Source organism: Caretta caretta, chromosome 2 (assembly GCF_965140235.1).
Source record: "Caretta caretta isolate rCarCar2 chromosome 2, rCarCar1.hap1, whole genome shotgun sequence".
Lineage (NCBI taxonomy): Eukaryota > Metazoa > Chordata > Testudines > Cheloniidae > Caretta > Caretta caretta.
In genome coordinates, this window is record NC_134207.1 from 43,855,412 (window position 1) to 43,869,036 (window position 13,625).

A 13,625-nucleotide genomic window follows, 5' to 3' on the forward strand; every position below is an offset into this window, starting at 1 on the left:
TTGGAAAAGAGGAGACTAAGGGGTGGATATGATAGAGGTATATAAAATCATGAGTGGTGTGGAGAAAGTGAATAAGGAAAAGCTATTTACTTGTTCCCATAATATAAGAACTAGGGGCCACCAAATGAAATTAATGGGCAGCAGGTTTAAAACAAGTAAAAGTAAGTTCTTCACACAGCGCACAGTCAACCTGTGGAACTCCTTGCCTGAGGAAGTTGTGAAGGCTAGGACTATAACAGGGTTTAAAAGAGAACTGGATAAATTAATGGAGGTTAAGTCCATTAATGGCTATTAGTCAGGATGGGTAAGGAATGGTGTCCCTAGCCTCTGTTTGTCAGAGGGTGGAGATGGATGGCAGGAGTGAGTTCACTTGATCATTACCTGTTAGGTTCACTCCCTTTGGGGCACCTGGCATTGGCCATTGTCGATAGACAGGATACTGGGCTGAATGGACTTTTGGTGTGATTCAGTATGGCCCTTCTTATGTTCTTATGCTTTGCTCTGATTATTCTTTTAGTAACTGAAGGTAATACTCCAACATTTCCAATTATGCAATTATCAGGTAAGTGGAATCTACCTTTAGAAATACTGGTCCAAAATTAATCTTATGTATATGATGTTTTTCAATGCAGGATCAATAGAAGAAAAGATCTATCAGAGACAGATCAGCAAGCAAGGCCTTTCTGGGGCAGTTGTAGACCTTTCCAAGACATCTGAACACATTCGTTTTTCCATTGAGGAACTTAAAAATCTCTTTATACTACATGAAGATTCCAGCTGTGTTACCCATGACCTGCTTGAGTGCAACTGTATGGGAAAGAAAGACCATCAAAGTGAGCTTTCTGTTCTTTATCTCTTTGGCACTTGCAGGGTTGGTCCATCCATTTCCAGTGACACCCATTACAAGAGGATTAAAGTAATGAAATTCTTTATTGGATCCTCATGATATTGCCTTATGCCTGATTTTATTTTCAAATCCACAGGACCCTTTCATCAGCTGATGATGAGAAAAGATTCATTCCTTGAACTAATGACCTCTACTTTTAACAGCCTCTTAAATCCCTAAACCAATCAGGGCAAATTGGACTAGTGACAATGGTTATAATCAGGCAAGATAATTTATGAAACTCAGAGAAAGAAAGTATCAAGAGCAAGAATAATTAGATGATACAAACAAGGGACTAGATTATCAATTGGTGTAAATCACTGTTGCACTATTGATTTGACTGGGACTGTACCAGCTTACATCAGTTGAGGATCTGGCCCAAAGTTCAGACAATCATTTGTGGCAAGGTCACTGTCTAAAATTGGAGAAGAGTGATTAGAACAGTCAGCAGAAAGGCGCAAAAATAGACCCCCTAGCTTCTGTCTGCCCTATGCCGAGGATACAAATAGTACCATCTCCACTAGTGTTCTTAATACCTCCCTTTCCACTCTTTCTTTGTGGTGTGGTGTTAATACCTTTTTGCATATAGCTGATTTAAATTAGGGATAGGATTTTTTGTTTTCATATTTTTTTTTGAAATGTCTTAATCTTGTTTTCATTAGGGTCGCTCTCCATCAGGTCTAACCTTTATGACAGACCCAGCATCTAAGAAACAGGTGCATCTGTTGCCCCAATAAGTTCCCTTCTTCTGATGGGCATGAGACGCTCATCTATAATAGCGCTGCTAGTGTGATAATGGGGCAAATGCGGATCTCTTCTAAATAGACACTCTCTGCTATCATAGTAATGAGACCCAAAGAAATATCTACAACATTTTTAAATTGAATTTTAACAGCACTAAGTAAAAATGCAGGTGGTGAGAATTATTCTTCTAAAATCCTCCGAAGTCTTCCATCTAAATGTGTGTCTTCTTACCAGCAGATGCAGACAGGAAATTAAGCAATTAAAAAAGGGGTTGACCCTGTTTGGTTGTTTATATGTTTCCAGCAGATAGACTAGAGTTTTGCTCATTTCTCCTCTCCTCCCCTTCTCACCTAAAGTCTGGCAGAGGTTGTATAGTTAAGATAGGGTGCTTTTATAGTGAAGAGTTTTTTGTTTTTCACTTTACTTTTGGTTAAAGCACTCTGACAAGCAATCCACTGATTTCATTGTCTTTGTGTTCTTTTCATGGCTGAAAAGCTGGAGCTTCAGTTCTTGAGAGGGAAATGGAGCTCATGTGAGCTGGTAAAATATACCTAGAGGATCCAGCTCAATGTTTTCTATGGGCACTCGTGCAGGGCCTGTTTTTTACCTGGTATCCTGATAGTGACTTGATCAAGAGATACAGTTACAGGAGTATTGTAGACCTTCCCAGAGGGAAAAAAATTGCGTGCACACCCTGATTTTGTCCAAGTAGTTATGGAGATGTCAGAGAGTGCAACTGTTTGCATTATGCTTCTCATATGGAGTTCTGCCAGTTTTTTCCCATCCCAGGGATGAAAGGGAATACTCTGACAAGGGTAAGCATATAAGCAGCCACACAATTAGATAGAGTAAGATGCAAGAGCCAAAAAATACCATTACAGAAATACTAAAGGTGGATGCTGGTCTGAGGTTACTGGGGTGGGTCGGTGTAGGGGTTCATGAGCTGAGGGGTATTTGTCAGGCTGGTGGAGAGGGGTGCCTGGGAGAGGAAGAGGAGGGGCAGGCTGGTTGGGGGGTGCCTGGAAGAGGAGGGGCAGGATCGTGGCAAGTACCTGGAGGGGAAGAAGAGGGGCAGGCTAGTGTGGAGAGGATAGGATTGCCACGTGCCCTGTTTTTGACCAGAATGCCTGGTCGAAAAGGAACCCTGGCAGCTCTGGTCAGCACCGCCAACCGGGCCGTTAAAAGTCCAGTCAGCGGTGCAGCAGGGCCAAGACAGGCTCCCAGAAACAGCGGCATGTCCCCCCTCCAGCTCCTATGCATAGGGGCAGCCAAGGGGATCCGCACGCTGCCCCCGCCCCAAGCATTGGCTCTGCAGCTCCCATTGGCTGGGAACTGCAGCCAGTGGGAGCTGCGGGGGCAGTGTGCAGAGCCGCCTGGCTTCGTCTCTGCATAGGAGCCGGAGGGGGGACATGCCTTCTGGGAGCCGCTTGAGGTAAGTGCCACTCAGAGCCTGCACTCCTGACCCCCTCCCACTCCCTGACCGCCTGCCTCCGCCCTGATCCCCCTCCCGCCCTTCTGCACCCCAAACCCCCCAGCCCCACCCCAGAGCCCTCACCCCCAGCCAGAGCCTTCAACGCCCCCTGCACCTCAACCCCCTTGCCTGAGCCCTGATCCCTGTCCCACCCTCCCAACCCCTCAGTCCCAGCCCATAGCACCCTCCTGCACCCCAATCACCTTATCCCCAGCCCCACCCCAGAGCCCTCACTGCCAGCCAGAGCCCTCATCTCCCCCACCACTCCCGCCCCAGCCCTGATCCCCCTCCAGCCTTCAAAACCCCTCAGTCCCAGCCTGGAGCACCTTCCTGCACCCCAAACCCTTCAGCCCCAGCCTTACCCCAGAGTTTGCACCCCCAGCTGGATCCGTCAACATCCCCCCTGCGCCGTAACCCCTACCCCAGTCCAGAGTCCCCTCTCACACTCTGAACCCCCCAGCCTGGAGCCCACTCCTGCCCCCCAAATCCCTCATCCCTGGCCCCACACCAGAGCCCACATCCCCAGCCGGAGCCCTCACCCCCCTACACATCCCAACCCCCTGCCTGAGCCTGGTGAAAATGAGCGAGTGAGTGAGGGCAGGGAGAGCAAGAAACAAAGGGACTCGGGATGTAGTGAGTGGGGGGCAGGGCCTCAGAGGATGGGCGGGGCAGGCTGGTTGGAGGAGGAAGGGCAGGCTGCTTTGGGGTACGTCTGGGAATTGAAGAGGACGGGAACGTTCACCGCTCGCTACTTCCTCTACATCACAGAATTGTGGGAGATGCTGAGCTGCAGAATGGAAAATTTCTTAGCAGTGATTTTCTCCCGGCTAGCAGCATCTCCCACAATTCTTCCTATCCTGTATGGCTTTATTAACCAAAGAACAACATTTCATTTCTATATCTACAGTTTGTGGGCCAAGTAGCCCACTGTACATAGTTCACTGGTTGGGATTCAGGTTATTGTTACTCCTATTCTAAGACGTTCTCCACAGCTCTGGAATGACTCCTGGCAGGAAGCCAGAAAAGGGGGTCGTAGCAGCACAGGCTGCAACACTGAACCACTTCCAGGACTGCAGAGAAGAGGGGAATAGCCCATGTGTCACAGAATTGCAGGAGATGCTGCTAGCAGAAAGGAAATGATCAGATAAGAAACTTTCCATTCCATCTACTTGTACCAGGACTTGTACTCTGGGCTGGCAGAGGGGGATTTTTGAGAAATAAAATTAACAAGTAATTTACGTTTTTGTGTATGTGTGGCTTGTATTGGTGTAGAAGGTTGCACTTGCTGTTCTGGAAAATACAATACTGATCCAGACTGAGAATTTTTTTGGTAGTTCTCAATCTCTGTTTCACTTTATCACTTTTCAGATCCTTCTTCAGAAAAGCTCTCTGTGTATAGAGGTTGCCAGCTTGGACAACATCATGAGAGGGCTGATTCAAAGAAACCTCTTTCTATGTCGCAGCTGATGCAATGGAAACACTTTTCGGGGCAGCACCAGACTCTTGCTGATCCCTTCCTTGAAAGAATAAAGACGAGTATTTCTTTTATTTTCCAGAATGTAACCAATCCAGCTACTCCCACTCCATAAAACTAAATTATTTTTCCATGTACATGATGTGCCTTATACTCACTGGTGCCAGTCTTCAAAGAAAAGTAAAGTATGCAGATGCCTTTATGTTGATGCCAAAACTCAGTGTTTTTACGAGGAGGTTTCTGTGTAAATGTACAGCTGTTGATGTTTTTTGTAAAGTTAGAGAGATACCATCAGATTAAAAGTAACTTATTAGTAAATAGTTATAACTGAAAGAATTTTAAAAATTTAATTTGCTTTTCAACACATCTGCTGGTTTGGTATAATAATTAGTAGTGGTTAAAACTATTTTACACAACCTCCTAGTTAGGCCCAAACTACCTGACAGTTTTCTTTCAATGATAATAATACATTAATAATAATAATACAGAGATGACAACTTAGCTGGATGTTAGAAGGTACATTAGGCTATAGTATATATGTGATGTTTACAAATCTCTGACTGGATTTGTCTCTGCACCTGTAAAGATAATGGGCCTGATTCACCACTACATTACTCCAGCTTTACCCCAATATAACTCATGGTTTCAGTGGAGTTACCCCAGCATAAAACTAGAATAGCATAGTGGTCCATCAGACCCAGATTCTGAGACCACAACTTAATTGTGCTTGACCATCTTTTATAAGAAACAGCAGTGCACGGTGCATTTAGTTGGGGAAATTAACATTCTGTGGTTCCCAGCTATACTCAATGCAGGTGCATGTTATTTCTATCTAAATAGATATGGCGAACATATTTTTCTGAATCTCAAAGCATGCATACAATGTAATTGCAGTATAATATTAGGATGATGATTTGTTTCTTTATGTGATCAGGCATAAGAATCTGAAATAGCAATTATAGCTTTAAAAATACCTTGTGTGGTATCTCAGCTATGCAATTCCTCTCTATAAGAAGAATATTTTATTCACAAATGTGAAAAATGGAATCTTATGAACAAAAATGTGGCATTATTTCCAGGAATACTAGAAGTGTATAGAAAGTGAAATCACTTTTAATAAAATTAAAATTGTAATTTGGAATTCATTGGTATTTATTTATTTGTATTGTGGTGGTGCTGGGGGGCCCTAATCATTGATCAGTGTGTTACGTGCTGTATAAAGACAGAACAGTTGGTAACTATGTTAGGTTTCTGGAGTGTCCACTATAAAGCCCAACCTGCAGGAAATAACTAATTGATTTGTCCTCCATTTTAGTTGTTCACAACATTTAGGGCTCCCATCGCCCTGGTTCCCACTGACTCCACCGTGAATCTATTTTTGATGCACCTGTCATGGTATTTAAGTGCAGAGAACTAATGACAGGAACAAAGAAAGCACTGAACTTTCTAAATGCAATGATTTTGGGTAGTCTAAGTAGGGGAGGGAAGTGAGAGATTGAGGGGGGCACTAAAATGTAAACACTTTAAAAAGACAAGTTCTGTTGGTGTGTGAGTCTATGTCCTCCATTGAGGATCAGAATGAAATAACCTGGTGCAAATTCTCTATGGTCAAAACCTTTTATTCTTCCGCATGATCAGTTTATTTTGGTTAATATGCAGCCAGATGCTCAGTAACAGTCTAGGCCGCTACTGGCTAGAATTCCAGCCCAGCTCTATGCCAGCTGAGAGTTCCCCTGTTGGGGGTGGGAGCTCTCAGCTGGCATAAAGCAGGAGAGCTGGTTTCTGCACCTACCACTTTCTGTTCTGGTGTGTAATCATGCAGTGGAACTCTTCTCCTTTACACCAACCCTCAGATGGCATATAGTGTCTTGGGCCAAGATCCTCAAAGATATTTGGGCTGGAAGTTAGGGGCCTAAATAATTTTGAGGATCTGTGCCTTAGACCCCAAACTCCACTACCATAGATTAAATCAGCCACACTGCTGCTCTGTCACAGCAGGGCAAAGTGTGCCACAGAATCAGCAAGACGTAACAGGCACCCTGCCACACCTACTCTAGACAAACAGGGCTTGGATGCAGAAGAGAATCTACCCTATTATTCCTGGTACAGTACATATTGCTAAGGAGACTCAAATGCACCATGTTTTGGATTGGGGATTACCCTGATTTCAGGGGGGCACATGTTTGTTTTATTACAAAAATTGTTTGTCTCCATTAAGCTCAGCTCCAAGTGACTGGTTTTCCTGATTCCAGCTTTACTCACCCTGGTTCACATCTTCTTTAATTCAGGTGATGGCAGTGTTGTCTCCCACACATACACATGAACTACCTCATTGTTCATTCATAAATTGACCATCCAAGTAAAAATTTCTTATGCTTCTATTCAGTTAATACTGCTGCTGGCGGAGCAGACTAAAACTCAGGAGTTTCTAAAATGCCAGATTCAAACAATCTTTGCCAGTTGCCCTGGGTTATCATCAGGAATTTGCAAAGTGAGATTTCAGCTTTTGCAGGCCAAATGCATGTGGAAGGAGAGTCGTTCATTCATGTGCTTTCCATGGAATGAAACTTTGATGTAAACTGTGTTTTTCTGTTCATACGCAGTTTAAATAACTGATATGTTGTCGTGTGACCATCTGGGAGGCTGTACAAAGTAACGAGAGGAAACAACTGCTCTACCTTAAAGAGGTTCTGTTACTGAGGGATAAACTTAATACAGGGGTATTTTTAAAAACAGTTGTATGTTAGTATTTACATATCACCAAAAGTGTGATAGGCCCCTTACAGGCAATGGGCAGATCCTGAGAAGAACTGGAAGGGCTTACAACATAGAATGCAATTCTCCAATTTAAAGGAACTAGCTATGTTAATAAGTAGCTGAGTAAGCATTGCAAAATCAGGCCCTAAATCAATAACACTGACTATTAGTAAAAACAACAAGGAGTCCTTGTGGCACCTTAGTTGTTTTTGCTGATACAGACTAACACGGCTACCACTCTGAAACCTGTCACCGTGCAAGCCAACTGACTATTAGGGCAATCCCAGTGGTACCCTATCAGAAACCTCTCCAGTTAGATAAATTGGTCAGTGTCATTACCCTTTGGTTATGGCCTTTCACCTGGTTTTCAATCCACATCAAACCTAATTTGAAGTAAACATTTGCCTGTTAATAGTTTCTGCAACTTTTACCTTCTTAAAAAGAAAAGGAGGACTTGTGGCACCTTAGAGACTAACCAATTTATTTGAGCATAAGCTTTCGTGAGCTACAGCTCACTTCATCAGATGTAGCTGACGAAAGCTTATGCTCAAATAAATTGGTTAGCCTCTATGGTGCCACAAGTCCTCCTTTTCTTTTTGCAAATACAGACTAACACGGCTGTTACTCTGAAACCTTTCACCTTCTAGCCCCTTCACCATATATAACCCAGCAACTTAAATTCTCCCTTTTCTCGCTTTATATTTGTTTGGTTTGACTCACACCACCTTGCCAACGTATACTCCTCACTCTCCACTTTTACATCCCTTTGGAATTGGCCGTAGCTGTCAGTACACTGGGATAAAAACCAACTTGCCTACAAGTCGGTTGATTTGTTCCTTTCTGTCAAATATATAAACTATTTTTTTTATCTGTTCATTTTATTTGAATAGGTCCGAGTTTTAGTTTAACTAGACTAGGAGTCACCTTGAAGTCACAGCAGTAACAAAACAGCAGACGGTGCAGCAATTTTCCTGCCTTGTGATTGGCTATTGGAGCTGCATGTCTGTTCAAAGAATGGGTAGATGACCTCTTCAGTTACAAATTACTGTACTGACGTGCAGAAAACCAATTACCAGGTTAGGAAATCATCTGGATGGTGGTGTCTTCAATAGCACAGAACCCCTAATGCCATGTTGGGACATTGATTCACTATTGACTTCAGAGGGATTCATCAGCATCACTCCTTGCATCACTTGTGATTTACTTGCTGGTCTCTCAAGACCTACCCCTTGTAGCTTGTTTGATTTGGTGAGATCACAGAATGGGGTGGTACAGCTGCAAGCAAAGTGCTTGCTATAAAGCAGATAAGATACTCTACTGCTTGCCACAAAGATTCTCTTCCCACTCTTCTATGGAAAATCAGAGACTCCCCTTTGTGAAACTGTGGTGAGAACATCCAAACCATCGAACACATTAACACAGGGCCCCAATATGGATGCAAAGATGAATTGGATGATATCCATAACATCACAGAAGAGGCATCGAAATGGCTTATGAACCTACAACTGAGGCTATATGCTCTGCAATTGCTTTTGTGAAGGAAGGGGGCAAAGGGGAGCACAGAGACTGGGGGGGAGGTTGGGTTCTCTGCAGATCCTTGGCTTTTTTGTGTCCTACCCACTCTGCATCCCTACCAGTCTAGCGAAGTGGGGTGGAAGGAGAATGGCTTCACTGCAGCCAGTGTTTACGTTAATTTGCTTCCCCCATCACCCCCACACATGAGTTACATGGCAAGGAAACACATGGCCCTGTGTTCTCATTGCTCTGATTTGGAGAATTTAATATGTGAATAATAGTTGTGCTGATAAGACACTCTAATCTTTGAGCTCCCTTGGCTGGCAGTAGCATTTGCTATTTCGCCTGTTACCCGTGCTTTACCTGACTGCCAAGCCCGTCACGTTGCCCCTTATATGGACTCTACAATCTCACCACTTGACTGTAGAAAACGGTGTTCTCTGTCACTGGTCCAGGCCTCGCTGTGTGTGCAGGGATCTGGCACCACCACATCTAAGTCACACTTCCCTGTAATGGTGCTGAAAACAGTCTAGTCATGGGCTGCATCATTTCTGCGCTGGTTAAGCAGACCCATTGCTCACAGCCATTGCCAGCAAAGGCTCAGTTTGCTAGTGTAGCTGAGGCATTTATCAGCACTTACATATGTGTCTGTCATAGCTTTGTTTTGATTCTACAAGCAAACAAGAACACTGTTAAGGTAGGCTGATAGCAGCTCTCCTGCCCCACAACATGCCTATTTGCCCCATACGTCCACCCCCAGTCTCCCTGGAGCAAGGGAAATCAAGGGAGTTAAACAGCCATGAAAAGGAGAGGGAGGATGGGGAGAGTAGGATCAATTGTGCCCCCCGGCTCTGGGAGAAAGCTTCACTCTCCTTAGCTGGAGTCCCAGTGTGACCAACCTCTTCAGGTCAGTCTGACAAGCATTCCCCTGTAGCCAAGTGCAGGGAGAAGTCGCTGCTCATCAGACACTCCAGGTCCAAGTTTCTCACTCTCCCTGCCCCCTCTTGTAAGTGGGAGGCGGAAGGAGTCGGGGGACTGGTGTCAGAAGATGGCTTAAGGGTGGAGGCAGAGGGAGGAGACTCCTGAGTTGGGGGTGGGAGTGGGGTAACGTGCAGAAAATGAAATCATGGCTGTCGATTGCAGGGATTGAGTGAGGGTGTCAACAGGGGGTTCCTGGCTTTTTCTAGTGCCTTGGTGGTGGTATATGTACTTGCGTTGGTTTTTAACAACTGTTTTGGGGAGGGTGAATTTATACTATACATAGCCTTATAGCCTTCTTTAATATATAGTCAGTGTCAGAGTGTCAAAAGTGTGTGAACATCACTGTGGAAGAAAGGGTGAAAGCCAGGCTGTGCTTGGCTTTGGCTGTTTATCAGGAGTTAACACTGCACCAGCCTAATGACAAGGAGACCGTATTTCACATGCTTTCCAGGAGAGTGTCAAAGCTGTATCCTTAGAGGTCCTTTCTGTATTTGCCACATTGAAATGATATGTAGTCATTCATTTGTTACACTGAGTAGCCTTTTGGGGAGAACTAAACAGAGGATAGCAAACCAAGTACTTTTGCAACAGATGTTTCTTCACACAGTTCCCAGCTGCACTCTCTCCATCTGCACATGATGTCCTTCCAACCTTTGCTGTCATCTCACCTGTGCTTGCTAAAATGTCCCTGCTGCATTAGAACAGTCGTAATAAACCATTTAGGTAAGTAACATTTCTTTCCTGCTCTTCTGAGCTCATGAAAATGAGATTGTGACTCCTGCATTCCTCGGTGATACAAAGTGACCTTCACATGAGCCTTGCCTGAGAATGTTAGTCAGAGAAACAACCTCTGGTTGCTAAGCAATGTCATGCACATTTTATTAATCAAAGTGATCATGCTCTCTGTTTGCTGTCAGTGCCAATACTAAATGGGAAATTCCAAAGAGAAATCCCCACTGCTGCAATGGTGTCACCAGTTAGACAGCCTTTGAAACTGGTAATAAATCTCTCTCTCACTCTCTCTCTCTCTCTCTCACACACACACACTTTCAGCAAACTTAAATTTCAGCAAAGATAAATTCTGGTAAGGAAAATAAATCTGAAGTATGAGCTGCATAATAATTAACATAGATTTTCTCTGCGCAAACTGTATGTCTATATCTGCATCATTAGGTGCATTACAAAATCAGGTTTTAAGCATCTCAGAAACACCCAAGGTAGGTAATCTATTGTTTTTGTTTTCTATCACAATTTAGTTTAGATTCCATTCAAAAGTACCAGAGAATGCTTCACAACGGCTTGCAGTCTATGCCTGACAAGCCAATGTGCTGCTGTTGGGATGAAGCAATACATTGTACATATCTGCAGGTGTGATAGAAGAGGGGCAAAGACAACACAACAAACACAGTTGCTGATTTTCAGGGAAGGTAACTGAGCACAGGAAACCGAGAAGTTTAGGAGGTAAGACTTGATTGCCAGTAACAGGGTTAGTTGTCCACCCAAGGCTAGGGACAAGAGTGAGTCAGGGAGACATAAAATAACACTGTTCAATTTTACAGATTGTGGCAATGTTCCCTAGGTATTCAGTTTTCTCAAATTCCCACCCATTTATGCTGGACTGGAGAACCCTAATCTAGAGCTCTGCAAATCCATGGATATCCGCTTTATATCGCAGATATCTGCATCTGCAGACCATTTTTGCAGATTGCGAATGGATACAGAGCCAGATTTTATATCTAAAGCCCTGCAATTCTGACGACATCCACTTTATAGCTGCTGATATCCACAGATCATTTTTGTGGATCACGGATCAGATGCAAACACAAATTTTGTATCCGCACAGGGCTCTCCCCTAGTCACCTCCTTGCTAAGTCCCAAACTCCCCAGTTCCCTTCTGTGACCTTTGAGAATGAAGGATTTTACCCCAGGTCCTATCCCAGCAACTTCATCAGTCTCCAAATGGGCAGGAGCTAAACCACATATACCTTAGAAGAAAAAACTAAGTGAACCTTCCATATACAGCCATATATTCCCAGAAGTTGTAGAATGAGGGTACAATGCAATGAACCCCTAAATAGGAGAAATCCAGCTCAGCTAATGAACAAACAGTCCCAAGTGCCCCTCTAAAATTGTTGGGTGTGGAACATGCCTACAAAGAACATTTCAGTTAAAAAGAAAAAGGTAAGCTTAGGAAACTTGGGAAATCCATGTTAAGGTTTCAATTACAACAAACACACACCAGCCACTGGAGAGGGTCAGATAAGGTCCTCCGAACAAACTTAATGTCTTCATGTCGCTAGGTCACCCAAATAACCTTAACTCTGACCCCACGTTGCTATCCTTAGTATACCCAGAAATGTAGAGACACAGTTTTCTTATAAGAACTCACAGATTCAGTTACTTCATTTACCTCATCCCCGAAAGGCCCCAAATGACCTAACACCAAACTACCTGAGACACTGCTTCTTTTTCTGAGCCAGACTGACATCGTTATCCTTAGTGGAGGTGCTCAAGCTAGAGCTACCATGATTTAAAAGAAAGGAGACAGCTGGCAGGGCGGTTCTCCATGGAGGACCTTTTACTGTGGAATTCACAGCCTCTGGTCTGAAATAACCTGAATGTGTTGACATTCAGGACCCGCAGCCAGGATCATCTAATTAGATGGGGATCTACCAGGCTTGTGGGGTGGGGTGGGAGGGGATGCCTGGTTGGTATGCTCAGAGAGATGGGGTAATTTTAAAGTTAACTGACTTGGTGTGGGTTATGTGGGGCAGAGGCAAGTAATCAGCTGATCTAATATCTGTACTATACTGTATATATTTCTGTAAAAGGCACTTTTTTCTTTATTGTATAATATTGAATGTAATAATTATAATAAATAATAAACCAGAATCTTACACACTACAGTGTAATTTAAACCAAACTGCACCAGTGTTTATGTCTCTAACTCCAAGGATTCCTGCCTTCTCTAAAGCTGTATGTAGTTCCCACTACTTCCAAAAGGTGAGCATTGCCTATTAGATCGATGTTATTAGCCATAGTTAGCATATCTACAGATTCAAATTACTAGGCCACAAACTGCAGATATTAGACTAGATCCTTCAATGATTGGACAGAAAAGTTGAGACCAAAGTTTAGTGTGGCTGCCAAAGATCACACTTAGGGTACGTCTGTTTTGCAGCCAGGGGGGGAATGGCAGCTTGTGTAAGGTAGGTAGCGCACTAGAAAAGAGAAGTGAAGCTGTGGTGTCATGGACTTCAGCGCAGGCTGTATGAATGGGTAAATACCCAGGAGGGTCAGGTGGGCTTGTGCAGCCCACGGCATCGATAGTTTTAGCAAGTTAGCTAGATCTCAGGTAGCATGGGTACATCTACATAAGCTGACATTCAACCACTGGCTGCAATGTAAACCTACCTTTGGCTCAGAGACAAACATCTATAAAACCAATGCTGTGTACTTGCAACACTCCAGATGGAAACTTTAGAAGTACAGTTTTTTTTTTTTCCAAATAGCATGTGACAGACAGGCTGCAAACTTCTTGAAGCTCTTAGCAGTATGAAAATGTACTTACAAACTCATGCAGGAAAATACTTTAATAAAACCCTCCCACATCTTACAGAGCAGGACTAGAGAAGGCTGGGTGGGAAATGGGAGATTGATGATGATCTGGGGCAGAGTTAAGGTTGTTTGAGTAGCCTGTTCCCAACAACATTTGGCCTTATATAAATAAAGTAGAAAGGAATTACAGTCTACTGAAAAATATAGTAATTGGTCTAAAGAAAGCATACTGCAGGCAG

The 13,625-nt window shown here is 43.7% G+C and overlaps 1 protein-coding gene across 2 annotated transcripts in view; it reads left to right on the forward strand.

Moving 5' to 3' along the window:
* The window catches only part of RAD54B (RAD54 homolog B), a 124,060-nt gene extending 118,351 nt beyond the window's left edge, over positions 1-5,709 (forward strand). For both annotated transcript variants that reach the window (XM_048841216.2, XM_048841217.2), the window contains exons 14-15: positions 633-833; positions 4,470-5,709. In XM_048841216.2, coding sequence (XP_048697173.2) covers positions 633-833; positions 4,470-4,690 — 422 coding nt within the window. In that variant the 3' untranslated portion in view covers positions 4,691-5,709. The remainder of the gene's footprint in view (positions 1-632; positions 834-4,469) is intronic.
* The last annotated feature ends 7,916 nt before the right edge of the window (positions 5,710-13,625 follow it).